The sequence below is a fragment of the Nesoenas mayeri genome (assembly GCF_963082525.1).
Source record: "Nesoenas mayeri genome assembly, chromosome: 1".
In the NCBI taxonomy this organism is placed as follows: Eukaryota; Metazoa; Chordata; class Aves; order Columbiformes; family Columbidae; genus Nesoenas; species Nesoenas mayeri.
Window position 1 is genome coordinate 32,889,233 of NC_137541.1, and position 23,524 is coordinate 32,912,756.

Here is a 23,524-nt window from a genome sequence, read left to right on the forward strand (position 1 = left end):
CATTAGTCATTTATGGGAAATACTTGTACATTACTTTGCCACCAGAATTTCTCCCTGTACCACTTCTTCCCTTGACGCTTCAACAGTTTGGCCCTCCATAGGGACCTTGCAAAAAATTTCTGACTCAAGCCAGTGACTGCTTGATGCAGATTACTTGTAACTATTATTTTTAAATTATTTCAGTAGTTCTGTTGGCAGGCCACACTCATTATGGCACCCAGGGCCATGCCATTGAGCTATTTTAATTGTGAGCTGCCTGAAAAATGTCCATCCACGGGACTGTAGCCCCCTTCGTGTCTGCACACTCCCACCCACTTGCTTTCTTCTGTGATTTAGCAACTCCCCGTGTTCCAGCAGCAGCCTCTGGTAGAGACAGGCAAGGACAAAGTTATCACCAAAAGCAGCTCATATACAAATAATGATTTGCAGTTAGGGAAGAGAAGAGTAGGAGTAAAAGGGCCTGTAGCTGAGTTGGTTGATATTCATTACACAGTGTTGTTGTTGGCATTAACAGGGCAGCCATAAGGAATGTCATTAGGAGGGTTTGAGGGAGTCCTGTAGTGGGTGGATGTTGCATTACACATGATCACAGGATCAGCAATAAAAATTAATTGAAAGTGGTAATTAGAAAGAAAAAGCTGCCCCTTTGGAAACAATTGTTTTTATCAATTAGCATTTCACATTTATGTTTGTAATACTTGGCCATTGCCCAAATGTACTCAAAAATATAACGAGTGTATTTTCCAAACAGTGATGGAAATTAAATGTGAGAAATTGAGTAGTATTTTTAGTGCAGCACTAATGCTAGGACATTAGCTGAAATGAAACCATGAAAAATTAGAGCAGGACATTGTGGATAATGCATTAGGTGCTTGCAAAAAAAATTGTTACTTTCAAAGGTCTCAGTCCTACAAAGATCTGCAGCCACACTGAATCTGTGGTGTGCTGAGGAAGAGGAAGCAGTCTACCTACATGCAACAAATGTGAGAACAAGACTTTATCAGACTAATGATCAGATTAGGTAAAGACTGAGTGGCTGGGGAGCAGCTCTGTGGAAGAGGCCCCCATGATCCTGATGGACAGTAAGCTCAACAAGAGCCAGCTGTGTGGCCTGGCAGCAAGGTGGCCAACAGTGACTATATGGACAGAAGTACAGACAGGAGATTGAGACATGTGATTGGGGTGACAGGGTTGTGTCAGAAGGAAGCTGGAAACAGGATGATAGCAGCTTTCCGAGCCAGGATTTCCATGGATAGGGAGAATCTGAAGCCATAGGAGTACTGTAGAAGGTATGGGGGAAAATTTTGTTACCAGGAACACATACGGTGTTGAAAGGGCAGTAGCAAGCAGAGAGAGACGAGGATTAATGTCACGGTTATAGATGAATGTCAGAGTTACAGAGGACTTCCAAGGACAAGAACAAAGGTTACAAGTGTGACCTTACTGAGCTGGAGAACTAATGAACTAATCAGAAAGTCCAAAGCTGACCATGAAACAGACAAGATGTTACACATAAGATAAAGTACTGAGGGGCACTGAAAGGTGGATGAAGAAGAGGGAGTGAGGAGAGGATTTTGCTCAATGAGTCTGTCACATGAGCAGAAATGAGTCACCCGATCATAAACAAACTCCTGTGATACTACTCAGAAGTGCTGACTCCCTCCCTCTAGTGCCTCATATGCGGTTATCATCAGTTTAGAAACTAATTTCCTTTATCTATTGTTGGAGGAACAGTCTTTTAAAATGTGAATAGATGTAAGCTTTCTAACTTTTTAGCATGGGATAGGTGCAGGTCAGCTCCAAGCACTTAAACACTTCCGTCACCTCAAAGACAGAGAGGTCTTTCATTTCACTTGAGGTCGCTTGCCATGCAAGTGGAGGAAGCTGTGTGTGCTGCCCAGCTTTGTTCCCCAAGCAAATGCTGCACAGACATTAGCAGCACTGATAACATTTTTCTTCCTGTACGTCCTCCCAAGCAGGATGCAGGACGCTGCCTTGGGACCTGCCACACACTTGTACCAGGAGTGAAAGAAACCGAAAAGTAAAAAGAAATAAATGTGAATAGAATATTTGAAAAGAAGAAACAAAACACGTCTATCTTCTGTCTGAGATGGAAAGGAAGATGACATTTGTGGTACAGTTTTGCATCCTTGGAACTCCAGGGAGAGAATTAACATTTTGGTCTATCACAGTTCCCAGAATGGTGTGGGGATGATGCTGTCCAAGATACATACAGGTTTCATCAGTACTGGCATAAAACCTAGCTGATAGCTTGTCTTTACTGACACCATCTTTTATTTGGTTATAGTTTTTTCTGAGGCAAATGACTTCTACAGTTATGATGATATACAGGATACCAAAATGAGGAGTATTGCCATTTAAATACTGCATACATCACTGTCTGTCTCCGATCAATGATGAACAGAGAATGCCAAATTTTATAAGCCTGAATAGGTTCCTTGCTCATGCTACTTTTCTTTTGACTCTTCTGACAGTTTTATAGAGCTATTATACAGAAGTTTTTTATTCACAGGATTTAGAAACTCCAACTTATTAACAATAGCAGATCCAGTGAAGTCTGCTCTCGTAGAGTAAAATCCTCACCTCACTGAGGTCAGCAGCAGGGTTTCTGCTGGCCATGAACAACATTACAGGTTGCAAAATGTAGGGACCAGGAACGTAGTCACTGGGCCAAATTCTGTCTGATGCTCGCTGTACCCTACCTGACTGCATGACATGGAAGTCGGGGCAGAATTTAACTTGTTAGTGGATGCCTGTAGATCTAAATTTCCGAAGTGAAAAGTTTTGGGTGCCATACTGGGTGGTTTTGTCTGATACGGAGAGTGGAGGAGTCATCAAACACTGAATTTAGTCAGAAGGATTTGAAAATGAGACCTAAGCCCAGAGTAACTGATTTACTGTATTTTGAGAAACAGGGCACAGAAACATCTGTTCTCTGTAGCAAGAGAAGAATTTGGTCCTGGGACCATCATTGTGTTTGATTTGAATGGCTTTCTGTCCTTTTTTATCATAATTGTGTGACTATAACTGAGAAAGTGGCCCAGCATTAATTTATATTAATTAGGAAAGCATCTCAGAGGAAAGGAAATAACTAAAAATATGAGGGAGAGATTTGGGCTGAAGGAACAAAAATATGATATTCCAAAGCTCCTGGAGATGCGCAGTGGTGCTGTGCTTCCCTCACTTTCATGTGTTTCTGAAGCCTGGTTTAAAGGAGACAAAATCAAACTAATGGAATGACATCCTCATGGAAGTTTCTAACTTAATTTACAGGTTCAAAGTTTAGAAGGTAAGATTCATACGTGGAACTCAGTTCAAGAAGGACAGGGAACTGCTGGAGAGGGTCCAGCGTAGGGCAATTAAGATGATTAAGGGAGTGGAGCACCTCCCTTATGAGGAAAGGCTGAGGGAGCTGGGGCTCTTTAGTTTGGAGAAGAGGAGACTGAGGGGTGACCTTATTAATGTTTATAAATATAAAAAGGGTGAGTACCACGAGGATGGAGCCAGGCTCTTCTCGGTGGCAAACAATGATAGGACAAGGGGTAATGGGATCAAGCTGGAACATAAGAGGTTCCACTTAAATTTGAGAAAAAACTTCTTCTCAGTAAGGGTGACAGACACGGGAACAGGCTGCCCAGGGGAGTTGTGGAGTTTCCTTCGCTGGAGACATTCAAAACCCACCTGGACATGTTCCTGTGCAACCTCAGCTAGGCATTCCTGCTCCAGCAGGGAGATTGGACTAGATGATCTTTTGAGGTCCCTTCCAATCCCAAACATACTGTGATACTGTGATACTGTAACTCAATTCAAACGCCAAACCTTTTTAAATTGGTATGCAATTTTTCAAGCCCTAGCAAAAATCAAACTGTCAGGAGCAGACTCTAGAAACTGTACCTTGCAAGCCATCAAAACTCCTGCCCAAAGCATCTTTTTAAAACCTACAATTTATGTACTGTATTTGTCAGGATAGGTTACCATCAAAATAGAAATTAAATATCACTAGTATTTCCAGGAATGCTCAAAAATGCCCAGTATCATCTGTTGGGGTCTTCAAGGAGCTCATTGAAAGTTGGAGGGTCAAGGCCAGGAAGGTGAATTCAAAACAAATTGATGCAGAATGTCATTCTAGTCCATCTGCTTCCTTCCAACAGAAATAAACAGAAGCACTGTCAGTAATTTAAGTAGGAATGTGTGCAAAACTTCCCTTTCCAGCCATGAAGTAATCTGTGCTTCACAGAAATAGATAACTTTTTTTCAAATTAAATGAAAACTATAGTTCACAGAGTATATTACACACATTTTTTTTTAAGTACAGTCTTACACAGAACTTCAGAAGGGCTAGAGATGTTTGCCTTCATAAGCAAACAATGAACAGTTCCTGCCTCTAGACATGTTTAGTTTACACAACCAGCAAAAAAAAAAAAAAGCTTGGATAACTTTTCAAAAGCTATTTGTACTTCTCCCACTCTTTAGCATGTTATACCTGAGGTTAGAGAACAATACTTGGGTTTACAGAAAGAAGGGCACCTCAGTGCCATTTTATGCAGTGATTTGAGGCAGTAGAGGATGGCAGGTTCTATATGCCCACAGTGTGCCAAGTCAACTTACCCAGCAAGTCTGATTACAAGGGTGAAAGTGACCTTTGAAACTGGGAGGAGGGCAAATACACCTGCCCTGGTCTCTGCTGGATGGATTGGATTTGAAGCAGAAACTCAATGAAATAAAATCTCTTTCTCTGAGGCAAGCCCAAACCCAAATTTTACTTCTTTGCCTAATGGGTGAAAGGAAGGATGACAGAAGGATGGGAGGAGGAATGCAAGGAGGGATTTACTCTGAAGTTACTCCATATCTTAATGGGACCTGAAATGGGTCTTTCTAAACAGTGACTAGATGCCACTATTGAGAGCAGGGCTAGACTGTAGTATTGCCAGTTCTGTGTGGTCATGAATCAGGTTTCAGAAAATTATGAGGCTGGCTTAAAATCAGAGGGTATCTCAGAAAATATGTATTTGGAGTTCTTTGGGTTTACTTTTTTTGAGTCAGCCTGTATAGCATATTCTGCTTCACATTTTTATGGTTATCTTCAAATATAAGGGAAAGAAACTTACAAAAGCAGAGCTTCTCAATCAATTAATGTTGTCATGCTGACAGCCGAGACTTTCAGAAAAGCTTCCAACACCATCGAAGGAATTGTGAGAGTTGACAGCTAATATCAATATCACGATCCTTTCCACTGTCTATAGCTGATTTCCATGGGGGAGGCTTTGGGCCCCATGGTCTTTCTCTTATTGACTGTGATTTATCTGTTTTCTGTCAGGTAAGGCAGAGGTGGCTATTCAAACACTCCTTCCTTGTTGGGATTTCTCCCTTGAAGCCACAGGAATATTGTTGTGGGGAACTTTTCTCTTTGCCCAAAAGAAAATAAACAACTATACAAGTTAGTGTTCTGTCACTGTAATCAAAGCCAGTGCTCCCTTCCATCTACAAAACACAGAAAAAGCTGTTTCTGGTCTGCTACCAAATTCCAGACTGATAATTTCATTAGCCTTTCAGCTTGTCAAGACAATCACCAGACATTGAAACCATTACAGTGAAAAAGCAGCTCCCAGGAGCTAACCCTTCTTCATGCCTGTAATACTTGGCATTTACTTACACTACACTTTCACTTTCTTAAGGTTGCCATGATTATGCATCCCATAGTGTCGTAGTCTATTTGCTAGCCATTCAATCATCAAAATCTATGTCCCTTTAGATCAGCAACATTACCATGGTTACATTATTATTACAAATTAGCCTTGCAGGTAGCTGAGCAAAATAACAGATACTAAAATAAACTTTGGACAGACTCCACCTTCCAGCCTAATAAGCTATTATATCTTTACACTATGTTCCTAAGTCAATGAAAAACCACTATAGACTCCTCTGGGTAAAAGTCTGGCTCCTCCATAGATCATCATATGCATAATTCAATCATTTATATAAAATAGCAAAGCCCCTAATTAGCCAAGGTTCCCAGGGGCTTTGTTTCTCACTACTTGCATTAATGCATTATTAGAAACTTTAATATTGTCAACATTCCTCTAAGATTTTGAGGGCAAAATTAGTTTGGGGAACTTCTTGCCATAATAAATTATTAAAGCAATCTGAATGGTAAGATTAAAAAAAAAAAAAAAAAAACAAAAACCAAACAGTATCAGATTTATAAAAATGAGAATTGCCCTGCCTCCATCTTTGTGCTACTTAGAAAGAAATGAAACAGGTATTTAGCCCTCTGCCTTTTCTATTTGCTGAAACAAAGCAGAACTCAGGTTGAAATATTTTCATGATTCAGTATTATTCGCATTACAAAAAAACACATTAATATGGAAGAATCATAGAATAGTTTGACTTGGAAGGGACCCTCAAAGGTCATCTAGTCCAACCCACTTGCAATGAACAGGGACATCTCCAACTAGATCAGGTTGCTCAGAGCCCCGTCTAGCCTGGCCTTGAATGTTTCCAGGGATGGGGCATCTACCACCTCTCCAGGCAACTTGAAGAAGCAAAGAGGTAAGATGAAATGGCAGAAGAGTTAATAGTGGAGTAACAAACAACTCCTATGTTCTGTACTACATATATGAACGATCTAGTAAGAGGATTGATTTATGATATAACTAAAATTGCAGAGAAAATCAGGATGGAGTTTACTAAGAAGCCAAGATGATTGTGAACCTTTAGCTTTGAAAGATAATGGAGAGCACTATTTCCTATGAAATGTTGAAAAATGTAAGGAAATATGTCACTGCAAGGAAAAAACTCATTCACATTTGGGATTCTAATTAGTGCTGTTAGTACATGGAAGAGACTTAGATGTCACAGGAAACAGCTACATTAAGTGTCTTCTTCAAGGTATGGCTACCATCAAAGGTATGGCTACCATCTCAGGTTTTATCCTGAGAAAAGAGAAGAATAAGGAAAAATACGAGTACTGATGAAAGAAGAAAACAGATTGAAAGATGTGGCTCTTCCTGTCCCTATCCAAGAAGAAGGTGATATTCACTGGAATAAAAAGTCAGAAAACCTGAAACAGATGAAAGAAATACCTTTTAACCATATATGAAATTAGTCCATTTTGACCATTGCCACATACAGGTGCTGCAGTTGAGAAACAACGAAGTACAAATGGGATTGACCGTTTCTATTATTATTCAGTTTTATAATTATTAATTTAAGGACTTGATAGAGTTTTGAAAAATAGTATTTTATGCTTTGAGGACTTACAACTGTCTTTAGACATTGAAAAACTGGATGGAACTTGTGTGGAAACATAACAGATCTGTTCCTCCTGAAGATTTTTGCCCTTTCTGCTGAAGCATCTAGGTTTTTCCCCCTAGAGTGAGTGGGTCTTGGTTCTAGTCCTGAAGACCAGTTTCTGTGTACCTGTCAAAGTTCCTCACACTTTATCTAAATGATCATTCATTGACTCTGATCCTTCACAGTTGCAATAGGACTGGATCTTAAGCACAGATGTTAGCACAATTAGTCTGGCTATAGAGCAGCAGGCAACAGAAACCATTTGACTACTCTTCTTTTAAAAACTCAAAGTTCCACTAGTTGTAGGCACAAAACCATTAAGCACATGGCATATAAACAACCAAAATATTGGCCAGTGCCATGACAGCAATCTGGGAGTAAGAAAGCAGTATCACCAAGTCACCCTAAAAACCTCACTGCTAGCCTACCCTGGCCTGGTCCAGGAGTAAAGCCATCAGTCCCCACTGCGCTCATGTCATCTCTTTCTAGCAAACGGCTCAGGAAACCTCATTGTGGCCCCAGCTGCACACAGGTGCCCCCCTCCTGCATGCTGGTGTGTTGCCATGCAGTCTATAGGCCAGGGAGAGCTGGCTAGCCTTGACTTACATAAACAAATAGCTCACTGGGAAACTATCCAGTTGATACTGCTAGCTTTTAAATTGGATTACTTCACATGAAGTTTCAGAGTTTCTTATAAATCCTTTATGGGTTGTATATTTTGTATTTTGAGGTGGGAGGGTCTGCTTGTCTCTGTGTGTTTTATGGAGGGAGGTCATGTGTGTGGAGAAGCAAACTCAAGAATGCAAAGACATTTCAGAGTTATTGCAGCTCACTGCCTGCAAAGTGCTGGTACTGTGAAGTGAAATTAAAATGATCCATGAATTTCATCTTTATGGAGGGAAACTTGCCACGTCCTTCTGAAGACATTGAATGCTTCTAGAGCAGCACCACGGACTCTGCAAGTGCTACAGCTCTTGTCTTCTCCCCTTGGGGATGCTAAGCCATGGACTAAAATGTAGACACCTAGTACAGTTCAAACCACTGTGTGCACTCATGTGATTACTGGGAATGAGGAACAAAATTACAGGTTGCTGGAAGAAAAGTGGGGTGGAAAGCCCTTGAGATGAAGAGTACTTTCTAAAGGGCAAATTAATTGTGAGACAGAGGCTGCCTTCAGTAGGTCAATTGGTGACAAAAAGTAAAGGACATCACAAATTTCAGGGGTAGTTGCTCTCAAAATTCAAAATTTGGGGCACATTTTTACCTCTGTATTGTACCAGAAACTGAGAGGATGAATTGTCCACAATTATTTTTGAGGGCAATATCGTTTATCAGACAAAAAAACCCTAATCTGGATTGGTAGGTAAGACTGTACCTATCACCACAGTAGCTGTCAAGTGGGCTATAGAGATAACCTAATAAATGATTTCTTTGTTTCGGAAGGCAATTCCATTCTTCCATGCATATGTATTTCTGAAATTTGGAACAGATGTTTTACAGTGTTCAATACCTTTTAACAGAGGAAGAGACAAGTATATGAATCAAACCTGATAAACAATGGCTTGCAACTTGAATCGACGAGATCGGTGAGTGCTCTTCTCTGTGTGAACGGCTGTGTTTGAGAGCAAAGCTGCCCCTATGGCACAAAAATGGATATATGAATTTATGGTAACGTTTCTCTCCTCTCATGAGAAAAAGGCCCACCTTTTTTTCCATCAGTAACATCTCTGTGATCCCATGTAAAATCTTTTGAATTTTATGTCTGTTCTTTCCTCTGTAAAATAAAAGATGGGGAGCTGGGAGATTACATAGGTTGTATTTGCTCCGCACTTTGAAGATAAAAATTACTGGCTATACTCTGAGGAGAGGTTCTCCGCCTGCTCTGACTGTGTAGGATGTGTGGGAAGCCAGTGGGTGTCCGGGGCAGAATGCCCCTGCCAGAAGAGATCCTGCACATGACCCAGCTCCTCACAGGGCCTGGCACCATGCAAGTGCTTGTAACTATCATGCTTTGTGTATTTTGGGCTGCAGTGTTACCTGGGGGCAGTTCAAGAGTGCTGTTATCTCTTGCAGGGAGGGTTAGAGCCCCCCAGAGCCCCTTTCCCTCCTGTCTCCCAGGGCTGCAGCACTCTGTCCAGCTATCCCCATCCAGGACAATTACTTCCAGTCTAAATTTGTTGTTGTGTGGTCACCGATGGTGGGCTCCAGAAAAGATCACTTCACTCCTTCCTCCCAAATTACACTCAGAAGAGGTGGCATCACAGTATTTGATTTCTACAGTGAGAGCAGTATCTTACTGTACATCCAAGCATGCAGTCTGGCTCTTCATATTCATAAGAAAGTAAACATGGACCTGTTGCTACACTTACATTTTGCAGTTTTCAATTATTCTGCTGTGATCATGACTGAAAAACGTTTGAAACTCTCAGTTTCTGCAGGCTCGATCAGATATTTGACAAACATTCCTGAGCCAATGACCTACATAATGTCATTTCAAGTGGCTGAGACTCACTAAATCAGGGCATCAATACAAGATCTACAGGTGATGTGCAGACAGGAGACAAAAGTGGCTGTCAGGGTTCCTGCAGCATACTGCTGCCAGTTTGGGTGTACAGCTGGGAGCAAATGTGCCCCATGCTGTCTTTCTTAGCAGCTTCAGCTGATTCCTCTTTCCTTGGCCCCATTCTCCCTACAAAGCTGGAATTCATGTTGCCCAGGAGCACCCACAGGTGCTGAGCCTGCTTCTATCAAGTCTCATCATCCTGGGGTTGTACTTGAGCTGCTGGGGAGTCACTGACAGCTCCAAAGCCACAGCTGCCCTGCCAGGCTACAAGTACAAACACTCCTAAATTAACCCATACAGGGGAAGCCTTCTTAAACTTTAATTGCTTTGTAAAATACTTTGCAGATGTGTAAATATTAAGCATTAGGGGAACATTTAGGTGTCTTTTTTATATACCTTTCTCTCCTGAGTGTTTCCACCTCATGTGGAAGCTTTTACAGAAACTAACAATATGTTCGTTAAAATGGATCATGAATGCAACTTTAAATAGGTCATCTATGAACTGTAAAGAGGAAGACAGTTCTGTATAGTTTAAGAATTGTTATGAAAAATCCTTTCATTTTCTTACATACATATTTTTAATATTATTTCATTTTAGGTCTTGGATGAAAAACTTATTTTTGTGAAAGTGCATGCACCTTGGGAAGTGCTATGCACATACGCTGAGGTTATGCACATCAAATTGCCTCTGCAACCCAATGACCTGAAAACCCGAGACTCGGCTTTCAACTGGTTTAGTAGACTCTTCAGAGTGGATGAAAATATCATCAAACCTGAGCAAGAGTTTTTCACTGCCCCTTTTCAAAAGGAACATTTGTCCAATTTTTATATTCAAGACAAAGACACATTTTTCAATCCTGCAACTAGAAGCCGAATTGTAAGTCTTTGGACTATTTCTGTCCTTTAATCTTAGAAAAAAAAAGATTGATTTAATCAAATCAGTGTGATCACCTTCATGAAAGCATCTTGAAAGATTAGAAATGTTGGGATGTAATAGTTCTGTGTCATTTATGAAACAACTTGGACAATTCAGAAGGAAAACATTCCATATATTTGTTCTGGTTTTGTTCCACCTGAATTTAAAGGGGAGATTGGAATGATTCATATACCCTGTGCAATTATTTTTGTCTGTTCTGCTTAACCTTCCATAACTCGATTATAAGCTGTGTATTATTACTTTCATGTTGCAAGAGACACAAAAATATTTTATAAATTTCAGGTGCATTTTATCCTGTCCCGTGTGGAATATGCAACCAAAAACAATGTGAAAAAGTTTGGCATTAACAAATTACTCGACACTGGAATCTACAAAGCAGCATTTCCCCTTCATGATGTAAGTCCAGTGCTTATAATTAAAATATGTTTTGAAATAGAGGTCTTAACTATATCTGTGGAGTTTATAACAAAAGATAAAAGCACTATTAATTGCCTGACCTTGCTCCTTAACTGGTTGTTACATCCACATACTAGAATAGGAGGTAGTTTGGATAAAGAAATTTTCTTCCAAAGCACTGTTGGTTAAAAATGTAGCTCCATGACTAAAGAACAATGTATTTCATTTAGGAGGTGTTAACCTTGAATTCTCTGGGAGATATAGTTCTGTAAAGTGCCTGGCCTGAGTGACAGTTCCCGTGATGCACGGTATCATTAGTTCTAAATCAATTTTAACGTTGTCTCTTTTTTTAGAATTCATTTTTTTGGTACTAAAATTTCTGTCAAATACAAACATTTTTAATAAAGATGTAGACCACAAATCTCATCTTAGGGTGCGTGTCAGTCTCACACAGTTCCAAACATTCCCAGAGTTCCCAAACATTGCAACATACATGCAGGGAAACCTATGTTTCTGCAGGAAGGGTCTGTCCAGCCCATCCAACACCTTACAGGCCATGTCAGAGTCATGTGGACAAAAGTTTAACTGAGGTTCTATTTCATCTTGCACTAAGAAATACAGCTTTTATAGCTGCACTTCTGAAGCTTTGTAAAGGGTATCATTTAAAGAAGTAACTTATCTGATAAATGGTTGGTATACAAGGGTTAGCTATAGCATAGAAAAAGAAAACAAAGGAAAAAAAAGAATCAGATTTCAGAGTATTTGACTAAGGAAAAACTCTATGTGAGGCTGCAAATGGGATACAGTAAGCAAAGACTGAGAGTTGATTTTCTGCATTATAAACTCATAACCCTACCATTCTGTGTCTGAGATGTGTTCTGTTGAGAAGACATTGTGAACATGGGAGGTCAGGAATGGAAACTGCTTCAGCTGTTTGGAGTCTGCTTCAAGTATTCAGGAGGCCCCCAAGGATTTCAAGGGCATGTTTAAGGCAGAATCAAGACAAATCATATTTCTTGCAAGCAATCCAAACCTTTACAGGGTAGAGTTAATATCATTCATGACTATCAATTTTTAAGGTTTTCTTTTAAAGATTTAAAACCTGCTTTGCAGGCTATTTCTGTCACGGCATGGGGAATTTGGGCTCAGTATGTTTAGTATTTAATGACTGTCTTTTTATACAATTAAAATTATATATCACAGCTATTCTGCAAATCAAAGGTAGCCTATAGTTTTCGACAAATGTCAGTTATGTACATTATTTTGAAGCAAAGCATGTTAGCATGTTAGAGCCACTTAAAATCCATTCTAATTCAGTCCTGTTCTCTAATTAAAATGGATCTTTTTCTGTTTTCTATACCTAAGCGCCAAGACGCTGACATGTGCTTAGATTTAAGTTCATGATGAAACTCCATTATTTTCAGCTTACATATGTAAAGCGTTTGCTTTAGCACTCAGTGCCTTTCTGACAACATTCTATCCCAAATCCTGGTGCTCTCCCAGAGCTGCCTTCCTGCTCCTTTTCTTGGCTCACAGTGAGATGGGGCAAAAAGGCTATTCCAGGCCCTGGCTTCATGGCATGGAGTCTGCAGAGATGAGAGCTGATCTGTGCTGCTCAGATTAAACCTGTCTTCTTCCCACACTCTTTCTGTTTTGCAGTCTAGCTTTAGGCACCCATCTACTGATCCTGACTGCCCAAATGAACGGTATCTTCTCTACAGAGAATGGGCTCATCCTAAAAATATCTTCAAACTGCAACCCCTGGATTTCATCAGGTTGGTGTGACTGGGGCTTGACTAACGCAGAGGGAACTAGGAATTTGCATAACAGGTCTGGTTTTGTGCATGTCAAAGAGGCAGAACTCAGTACTAAGGGCAGCTACACACCCCCATATCAGCTCATGCACTGGAACTTACTTTGAGCAAGATTTCATGATAAATCAATGCACAGAAAGACAACCACATAAAATTTTTCTTTACCAAGTATGATCTTTCTTTCTTTTCCCCCGCCCCCAACCTCCTATCTTCTTCTAAAAGCATAAAAGTGGTTGTAAAAATACCCACCTGTAATACTTCTGCAATTCCAAACTTCAAACCAGACGAATATGATGATAGGAGTTGGCACAAAATGTATGAAATGAAGAACTATTTGAAACAGAAATGTGAATTCGCTCACATTTCAGAAAAACAAACAAACAAACCACCTTTCCCCTCCACAGGAAATACTATGGAGAAAAAATTGGAATCTACTTTGCTTGGCTGGGCTTTTACACTAATATGCTGATTGTGGCTGCGGTTGTAGGAGTTGGCTGTTTTCTGTATGGATGCCTGACAAAGGACAACTGCACATGGAGGTACCCGATCAGGCCTATTTTAATATCACATGCAATTTTGATCAGTCCTTTACAGAGGGGGACTGTGCAGGGTTTGCTAGATAACTGCATAATAAAAGAGGCAAAAATGAAAGGGGCTGAGAACAGCAATGGTAGTGGATTTGGAGGGAAAGCCATAAAATATGAGCTAGAGGTATAATGTATGCCCATGGACCATTACAGCAATAGACATCTGAGAGTTTGTTATTTCATCATTTTCTTTATACTTTGCACTAGCTTTCCCACACCTAGTGTACAAACAGAAAGATAAGAGTGACAAAGAGAAGTCAATACAAATTGCAGTAATGCGTCATTTTCACTGTGAAAATCCCTAAAGGAGATATCCAAAGACCATGATAAGCCCCCCCAAACTTACTTTCTTCTATTTTGTGAGAAGAAAACAAGAAAAACAACAGCACAGGGGCTTCAGTTGTCCAGGATACGTTGGGAGGAGAAGCATAGTTTTGACATAAATTCACTCACCAGAACATGGCCAAATTCAACCATGGCAAAATGACCCAGGAAAAAACACCTGGGTCATTGTGCCAAATCCTCCTCAGGACAACACGCTGTGTACCCCCTTCTGGAAGGGTGTTCATCTTTACAAAATATCCTGATGGGTTTTTCCAGAGCTCCACTACTATGGCCAACCTGTACCCATCTAGGCTTATGACAGTATCATCATTTAGTCAAACAATTCATCTCCCTCTCTGGTGTTTACCCCCACTGATGTATTCATAGAAAGCAATTACACGACCTTCCAGCCTCCACCATTCTAGTTTAGATAAGCCAAATTCTTTTGTCATCTCTTAGGAGACAGATCTTTAATTCCCGAATCAGCATGTGAGATCTTTGAAGAGTTGATTTATTTTTAATGTGAGCAGTTTTGAGAATTACCACCACATGCAAGGGATAGAAATTATTTTTCCACCATGTCATCCATTTTTGAGATGAGGACTAAGAATGGAAATGCACGTATGTTGATGGGGCAGGTAGGAATTCTTGAGAGCAGATCACTGGTAATAATTTCTCAATTCCCTGAGATTATTGTACTGTCCTCATGTGAGAAAAAGAACTAAAGAATTCAGTGTTTGTGAGTGACTGACTAGTTTTGTTTTTAGCCAAGAAGTATGTGATCCCAGTATAGGAGGTAATATCATAATGTGCCCTCAGTGTGACAAAGTATGTACCTACTGGAACCTCACCATCACTTGTGAATCCTCCAAGGTAACTACATTTACAGCTTATAGACATGCTATTGAACTTCAGTTGCATTTTCTCTACTACTACATAGAAAATTATATTGTTCCTTGACTAATGTTCTGTAGAATTGCTGAAACTATTCAAATAGTTATTTCTTTTGACACAGCAACTGAACTTTGAAAAGTAAAAACAACTATAATGTTAATTGTTCCACTTTGATCAAAGATTAAAATAATGTTTGCTTTCTGTTTTTTGGGATTTTTTTCTTAATTTCACATAGCTGCCAAATATTTGATACATGACTAAAGTAGTCTTTTAATTGGAAATGTATTCATTTGGGGGAATTTTTTCCTTTCAGAAGGAAAAAAAATAATTCAATTACTAAAGTCTTGATTCAGTAGCTCTGAATCAAATTTGCTAAGGAAATGTTTAAAGTATGTTTTGGCACTTGTAAATTCTGCCCTTTCCCTCCCCAAAGAAGTTATCTGGATCCATGCCTCAAATTTGACTTGCGTTGTCATGTTGGGTACATGGAGAGGCTGACTGGGCCATGACAGAAGCTGTGACACAGCCGTGTCCTGCGAGCTGTGACACAGCCAGGCTTTTGCTCCAAGTTCTTCTCTAAAGGAACCTCACTTGCTTTCTCCATTACCTTGTCTCACTAGGCTAATGTTCACCTTTTGTCATTGCTTTACATAGATTAACTCACTCCAAAACTGAGATTTTTCTCCTTTTCATCAGAAATATTTTGCCCAGCTTCCATGTGTTGCTTCAGTGCTCTTAAGATAAAGGGTAAAAGAAATACGAATACAGGGATAAGACTATGGTGGAAAGTAAAAGCAAATTGTGACCACAGAGATATCTCATCAGAATGTGTTTTTCTGAACTAGCTTGATTTGATGTCATCCCACCCATGAGAACCAGCTGTGTTCATTTTCTTTTTGTGGCTGTATTAAAAATAGATAACTCTATACTGAGTTCCCAGACCAGAGGCACTGTTTTTCCTCTTCCTGTGCAACAGATGGAAGGAAGTTTGATAGCAAATCATTTTACTATCCTCTTGCTGCATATTTGGCTTATATTTTTAATTCTGGGGTTTGCATTTAATTTCCTCAGTTTACTGGAGAGTGTTGTACATTGACAGAAATTGAGGAAACACAATCAATAAAGATAGTTTATTAAAGTACATAAAATCTAAAAATCAACACGTTCAGTAAGCAGCTTCTGTTCTAGGTCAGTATAGAAGAAAAAGTGGTTGATTAAATTTTAAGCCCTTTTTTTCTTTCCCATTTTTCCAGAAACTCTGTGTATTTGATAGCTTTGGAACACTGGTGTTTGCAGTATTTATGGGAATATGGGGTAAGTTGATTTCAACAGCTATGGTTTGTCATCTGATTTTGGCTAAACCTCAGCATCAGCCTAGGAAACATGGATAAATTTGCAACTACTTCATTTTCTAGCACTCAGGAATTCACTAGTAGGTAGTTCCATAGAAGATACATATATTCACAGGAACTCTTTTAGGGCATTGTAAGAAAATTTTTAAAAATAATTAGAACCTAAAAGTTGGTCTTCAGTGTCTATTTTGTTTCATTCAACTTGGAGAAAAGTCCAAGAGAAGTGATTAGAGCTGCCTCATGTTCATCCAGCAGGAGCCAGCCACATGCTTAAGCGTATCTGGCAGAGGAGCTGGGTTTTTTAGAGTTTTGGACCTGCCTGTGCCTATTAACAGCTGTGTGACTGTGCAAGGCAAATGAAAAATAGTTGTTTATTGTATTTCCCTGGATGTTTTTCCTCCTGTTTTTATCAAGAAGCTTATTCTAAAAAGTTACGAGAACTAGATTTATATTTGAGTTAAGGAAATGTTTCTGGAAACAGGATGTTTCCCATGGGTGAAACTAACTGGTGCTGTATCATAGAATCATAGAATAGTTTGGGTTAGAAGGGACCTTCAAAGGTCATCTAGTCCAACCCTCTGCAATGAGCAGGGACATCTCCAACCAGGTCAGGTTATCTACCACCTCTCTGGGCATCTACCATCTCTCTGGGCAACCTGTTCCAGTGTTTTTCCACCCTCATTGTAAAAATTTTCTTCCTCATGTCCAGCCTGAATCTCCCCTCTTTTAGTTTAAACCCATTACCCCTCGTCCTGCCATGACACGGCCTTCTAAGTCTGTCTGCAATGGATTAGGCAAGGTTTATTTTCCCAGACATGGTTTCCTTTCTTCATATTAGCAACTTTTTTTAACTGGCTTTTATTGCCTTATCCTATCCAAAAATTGCCAAAATAAGTTATATGTTAAGTCTCTAAACAGGGCACTATTGAATTCATAGGTAGACTGGCAAGAATATATGATTTGCTTTCTTTCTAAAACATACTGTATTTTTGTCTTCCTATGGCGACCTAAGGAGCTTCAAAATAGATACTGCTTTAAAGAAATATGATCCATATCATTTCAAAAAGATTTCCTTCAAAATATACACTGAAATCAAAATATCAGCAGGAAATTTTCTAAATAAATAAATCAGAATTTTGATACTAATGTAATCATCTTCTGTCATCTGAATAGTTAATTTATCTGCAATTTGGTTTTTAATTAAAATTGTGCTTCCTGTTTTGAAGAATTATTGCAAGAGTAATAATTACAAAGTTGAGCTGCATGGTTATAGTGATGGTCTATTAGTATTCTTATCGTAAGTCCACTATATAAAAAGGTGAACTGTATTACAGAAATTCAGTCTAAATAGTACTGAATCCAAATGTCCCATGGTCCTGGTACAATTTCATCTTGCTCTAATACTTTTGTAGACCTTCTGGTCCAAAACAATTAAATTAATATTAGATTTTTAGATATATTATTGCATCATTATCATGAATACACTTTTAATAATTGTATATTTTTTTCAAAGATCTCAAAGCAGCGTAAAACACCAGGGAATTTGGCCTCAGGAATTAGCCCTTCATACGTTAATGCTCTGGACCAACACTTCTGCCACTTCTATGATGGCATGACTAGACTGGCAAAGCTCCTGGAGCAGAAGCTTCCACCTCACTTGCTGCCATCACTGGGTCCTCTCCCTGAATAAGATCAATTAAACAAACAAATGTTCTCCAGTGGAGGCATTTCTTTTCAGACCTGGGTGACAGCTTCAGAGGCAAAATACCTGGACCATACTGAATGCAATGTTGAGGCACATGCAAAACGGGATACCACAAATTGCTGATGTGAGGTGGAATTAGCACTCGAATCTCCCAAATCTAAAACTCATTTGTTCCCACTGTTTAAAAAATGCTGGTTCAAAATAAAAGGGAAATGCCAAATCCAGCAGCATCTCCTTCCCTGCTCTGAAAGACACAACTCGGCTCCTGATCTATTTTAGCTAGTACAAGTTTTTTCTTTATTTGGGCTGAGAGAGCTGTCCCTATGTTCTGTGCCCTTCTCCTGCTGTTAATACAGAGGCCATTGCAGAAGGACTCCCCAGCAGCAGCTGAATTTGCAGCTGGAGCAAATCAGTACAGCCTGTAGCTGATTCAGGCTGGGCAGCAGTTAGAGGTTTATGGAAGACTAATCTTGCTCTGCAGGAAAAGGCAGATGTGATCCTCTAGCCCACTCCTTGGAGTGGCCTTTGTGCTTCCAAGCATGAAGTATCTGAGAAGTCCTTGTGAAAGAGGCCCCTGAATAACCTGGGGAGGAGGATTTCCTGGGGTTTTGCCCATGTGTGGATGCCAAGCCCATGGAGTTTTCTGAGTTTTAAATGCTTCAGTTTGGGGTTTATTGACCACACCTGATTTTTGAAATAACCTTTAGTATTTGGACTTGTAACTGCATGCCATTGATGTTTCATCATTCAGCATGAGGGGCTGAAATAATAAAAAGAAACACTTGTAGGTTTAATTACTTGCAGGCAGTGGGAGTATTGAGGAGTGCAGTGAGGGGACACTAACTTCTCCTGGAGCCAGAGCCACAGAGACACAACACTCATTTAATCTGAGGATGCATTTTACCAGTAATAAAGCATCTGGGAGCCCTGGAAGCATGGTACTGACACCCGTCATCCTGAGCTCCCAGCAGCCTTCTCAGCTGGGCCTGTCATTGCCTCTGCTGCCAGATCTACCTGCATCATGTCTCAGGACAAGGTAATGAGTTTGGCACCACTTAGGCTTCTGTGTACCTGATCCCCCAGTGCTTCCAGTTGTAGGAGCACAGTAGAGGGAAATTGTTTACCCAGCCCAGAGAGTTTCTAGGCTCCAGGGGATGCAGAAGGAGCTGCAGACCATTCAGATTCATGTTAGAAAAGGAACGGAGAGACCTGTCTTTCAGCCACTTTACCTGAACCAGCATGGATTCTTGTAGTCTGCAAACTGATAATTTGTCCATACAAAAATTACAGACTGCAGGAACATGAGCTTTTCTCTGTGGCAATTTTTGGCATACTGAGTTTTTCTTTTCTAGAAGTCCTGCACTCTCCAGCATTTTGTCTTCACCTATCCAAACAACTTGCTTTTTTATGCGTCCAGTTATAAACTTTTTCAAAAGCAGTCTGTAATATGAAATCAAAAGTGCTCATATTCTAGCCTTAGGCAGAAAGCAAATGTATATGTATTCTTTAACATGTGCTTACAACACCATTTATCCCAGGTTTCTTTTATTAAAGTACCTGTGTATCCAAAGCAATAATTGCATAAAGAAGTAGATCCAGTTATTTTCACCATTGCAGTAGCCATAAGGATTTTTTTCCATGTCTGTGGAAAACTGTGTGGAAAACATGAGCCACACGTTACAGCCCAAGTAGTGCACAACACTCACATGCTATCTCTCCCTTTGTTTGTCTTCTGGATAGTTACTTTGTTTTTGGAGTTTTGGAAACGACGACAAGCTGAACTGGAGTATGAATGGGACACAGTTGAGTACTTAGAGCAAGAAGAACAAGTGCGCCCAGAATATGAAGCTCGATGCACTCATGTAGTAATGAATGAAATCACACAGGTGAGGAATGTTCTGATAACTGGTGATGGCTACTGCAATAGATGTGTTGTGAGAAGACACTATGGAAATGGTGGACCTGGACTGGAGCTGTAAATATCAGCATTGCTTTCAAGGAGGCCTGATAAGCTGGCTTGGAAATAGTGAACTTATAAAGTACAGATGCGTGGGAAGAAATTTATACCTAACTGTAGGCACCTTAATGTGGTTGCCTGTTCAAGGAGCTTGCACTGCTGAGATTCCTGTGTCATAAATAAACAGAAGTAGGCACTGTCCCCAGGTTAGGAGACTAAGTCTACTTTATTAAATCCCCCAAGAAATGATTCAGTGTTGCTGCCAGAGGCCAAGATCACTGAGAATTTACTATCTTTGCCTAACAATGTATCAGGAAAAAAGCGGAAAATAGAGGGAAAGAAGTTACATTATCTATCATGCCAAGACTGATTTTTTAACCAAAGATGTTTCTGTTTGAAACATGTATAAATAGGTATTGTTGCCAAGTGCATGTGGATGCAATTATGATTAATAACAGCAAACTCACAGAGACAAGGATAATCCTCATTTCAATGAAATAGGATTCATATTTATGAGGATCTTAGTTTAGATCTCTATTTATTATACATTTTGAGTAGCTTTAGCTTCTGTAGCTCACTCCAGCTCAGCTTCACTTTTTATTATTCTCTGTCAATATATTACTCTGGCATTTATCTAATCATTTGTATTGCTTTCACATTCCATTCACATTATACTAATGTTTATTAGAAGGCACTTGAAAACTTTCAAAATTAACTGCCAGAGCTGAAACTATCCTATATAGATCTTCTTTTTATATCTTGTACTACAAAAAATGTGGTTCTGTTTAAAGGCTTATAAACCTATGCTACTTTTAATGCATGAAGTCATAGCTAGAAAGTTCCTTTCAGGCAGCTCAAGGAGTGAAGAATACACTAAAACATAGCCATTTTGATCCTCAGAGATCCTATAAAGACTCAGTGAATTTTCACACCACCATATTGAGGTAGACATTTTCCTTGGGAAAGCTATTGCATTGTTCCTATGGAATAAATTGAGAAATACAGAGATCAGGGACCAAAATTATAGTGCCTGCTAATTTTAGTCAATATGAGGTTTGACAGATACTGACCTTGAATGCCATGACCAGCCAAGAAAGAGAAGTCCACTCAAAAGGATTATGCACCCTGTCATAGCTGAAGTTAGAAAGAAATGAGGATATTCTATGGGAGTCTTTATGGAAGTAATTTTTATCTTAAAATGCACAGAAAAAAAAAAAAAAAAAAAAGACACCTGTAATCAAGCAAGACTGAAAATAATGAATAAATGTGAGTTTCCAGGATAACAAAGCAATAAAGTAAACACAATCAGGGACTTCTTTCTTTTTTTTCTGCCCTCAGTATCGTAACAGATGTAATTGGAGTTCACAAAAAAAAATATGAAGAAAAGACTGGGTGCATCCTTAATCTCTTTGTAATCTTTTACAGCAAGAAGAACATGTGCCATACACTGCCTGTGGGAAGTGCATACGGATGACTTTCTGTACAAGTGCAGTCTTCTTCTGGGTAAAGTTCTCCTCCTATTCTTGCACCTCATGAATTTCCATCTCTAGTAAGTGTGTAAATAAAGATCCTCCTGAACTGAACAAAAGGTAACAATGGAACAGGTTCAGTTGGACTTCCAACTGAAGCATAAACCAAGCCCATAAGGTATGGACCCACATGAAGTTGGTAGCTGTACTCACTCATTAGCATACAGTCAACATAAAATATTATCAAAACATCCTGCAGCTGTAGCTTTTGAGATATACTTGCGAATGTGCTTCATTGGTTTTTCTCTCATTATTTTAAGACAAACGTCTTTGCTTTGGAGGCAGGGGAGGTAGAGGAAAAGACTTTGGTTTATACGCTTTCCTCCCTGCCAGTTTCTATCCTACTTATTCCAATTGTTTGCTTCAATATCATGTCTAACAGTCGTGGGCCTCTTTCAGGGTTTTCATTCCGCTTAACGAAAGCTGAGCCCTCTCTAATCTTCCAGAGCTGCTGTTACTTTAATTACGACTAAACTTAAAAGCAGACCAGTCATCCATGAAACAATATATAACATGGTGATCATGCCCGGAGAGGTCGCATTGAAAAGCTCAGTGTTTTAGCATGCTGTGTGTCCTCCTCACCTGCAGCACAAACAGCAGCTGGAAGAGGCCTCATCCTCGGTGACAGGAGATGGAGCAGTGGCTGGCAGCTCAGGAGAGACTCAGCATTAACATGTCTGAAACACAAAGGGAAGAATACTGGCTCACTGTTGGGTTTAAATAGGCAGGACTTCAGGTTGAAGGAGTTAGTTTGGTCTGGGGTTGTCACCTGTGTTACTGCACTCATTATGTGCAGGGATGGGGAGCTAGGCAGCGGTTTGCAGAGGTAATGAAAAAAAGATTTGCAGCACTGGGGACCTTAATCTGAATAATAGCTAGAGAACTAGCAAGAAATAAAGGTAGGAAATGAAGAAGAAAGACAAGAGAAGGCAAGCAAGATGGGATACATGGATCATTAGTACAACTCGTGCAGATAACATGGCTTGGCTTAAAATCTGTCTGTTCCTTTGAGGAGTCTTTAGTTTGTAACGTTATCATGGGAAAGAGAAGGTACAGCCCCCTCCATTATCAGGGCAGACTTGCTGGTATTTTTGCCATCCTGCCAGTTGCTCAATGTCAAAAAAGGGAAATCTCTTCCATCACATGCCTCAAGGCGTAAGATTTGATTATGCATCTCATTATCTTTGCTTTCATCGTTACAAATCTTGTTATTAGTCATACCATCTCTTTCCTTTCCTGCAGATTGACTATGCTGCATGAAAAAAAAAAAAACTTCTTTTATGAATTCTATATTTATTGCCTTCTATCTTATTTGATCATCCTCTTGCAATGGAATGACAGGCACACAACTGATTTCCTTTTCCCCATTGTAAAAAGAGTTTCAAACTCATGTTTTCCCAAAGTCAACGGTTCAACATTAACATATTTCTTGCATTCCCTTGGCAGATTCTTTTGATTATTGCTTCAGTTATTGGAATAATTGTCTACAGGCTCTCAGTTTTCCTGGCATTTTCTGCAACGTTGACACAGCACATTAGTGGAACGGAGGCAATTCGCAAGTACCTGACCCCGCAGACAGCGACTTCAGTAACTGCTTCGTTCATCAGCTTTATAGTCATTATGGTTCTCAATGTCATCTATGAAAAAGTAGCAATCCTGATTACTGACTTCGGTATGTTGCTGAAGTACCTGAGATAGAAACTTGGGGTAAAACAGCAAGAAAAAATAGCATTTATACGTATAATAAGAATTCTAATAAACAAATGCCGTACCACATATTACAGAATTTTCCCACCAAATCACACAATACCACCTAGAAATTTTCAAATACAGGTTTTCTCAATATCAAAGGAATCTGATATTCAGCTGTTTGCTTGAAAACTCCTTGTATAGCCAGCATGAAAGATCAATTGTTTACAGTTTTGTGCTTGTGAAACAGACAAAGCAAAGAAAATTACTATAATAACCAAGCTTTATGAAAACAGATCAGTAACGCATAACACATTCAATTACATTAGCTTTTGTTTATGGGGAGAATAGCTATTTTCTTGTAAATAAATGAAATAAGGTCACTCTTCCAAAGCTAGATACCATTCCCATGTTATTAAATAGATAAACAGTCACAAATATTATTATTCTTTATATCCAGGCC

At 39.5% G+C, this 23,524-nt stretch overlaps 1 protein-coding gene across 1 annotated transcript in view; it reads left to right on the top strand.

Moving 5' to 3' along the window:
• ANO6 (anoctamin 6) overlaps positions 1-23,524 on the top strand; it is a gene marked incomplete at both ends in the record, with an annotated part of 71,684 nt that overhangs the window by 37,304 nt on the left and 10,856 nt on the right. The window contains 10 exons of the mRNA XM_080360307.1: positions 8,835-8,900; positions 10,476-10,754; positions 11,097-11,210; positions 12,870-12,985; positions 13,429-13,563; positions 14,703-14,808; positions 16,083-16,143; positions 19,627-19,772; positions 21,269-21,346; positions 22,819-23,044. Coding sequence (XP_080216433.1) covers positions 8,835-8,900; positions 10,476-10,754; positions 11,097-11,210; positions 12,870-12,985; positions 13,429-13,563; positions 14,703-14,808; positions 16,083-16,143; positions 19,627-19,772; positions 21,269-21,346; positions 22,819-23,044 — 1,327 coding nt within the window. The remainder of the gene's footprint in view (positions 1-8,834; positions 8,901-10,475; positions 10,755-11,096; positions 11,211-12,869; positions 12,986-13,428; positions 13,564-14,702; positions 14,809-16,082; positions 16,144-19,626; positions 19,773-21,268; positions 21,347-22,818; positions 23,045-23,524) is intronic.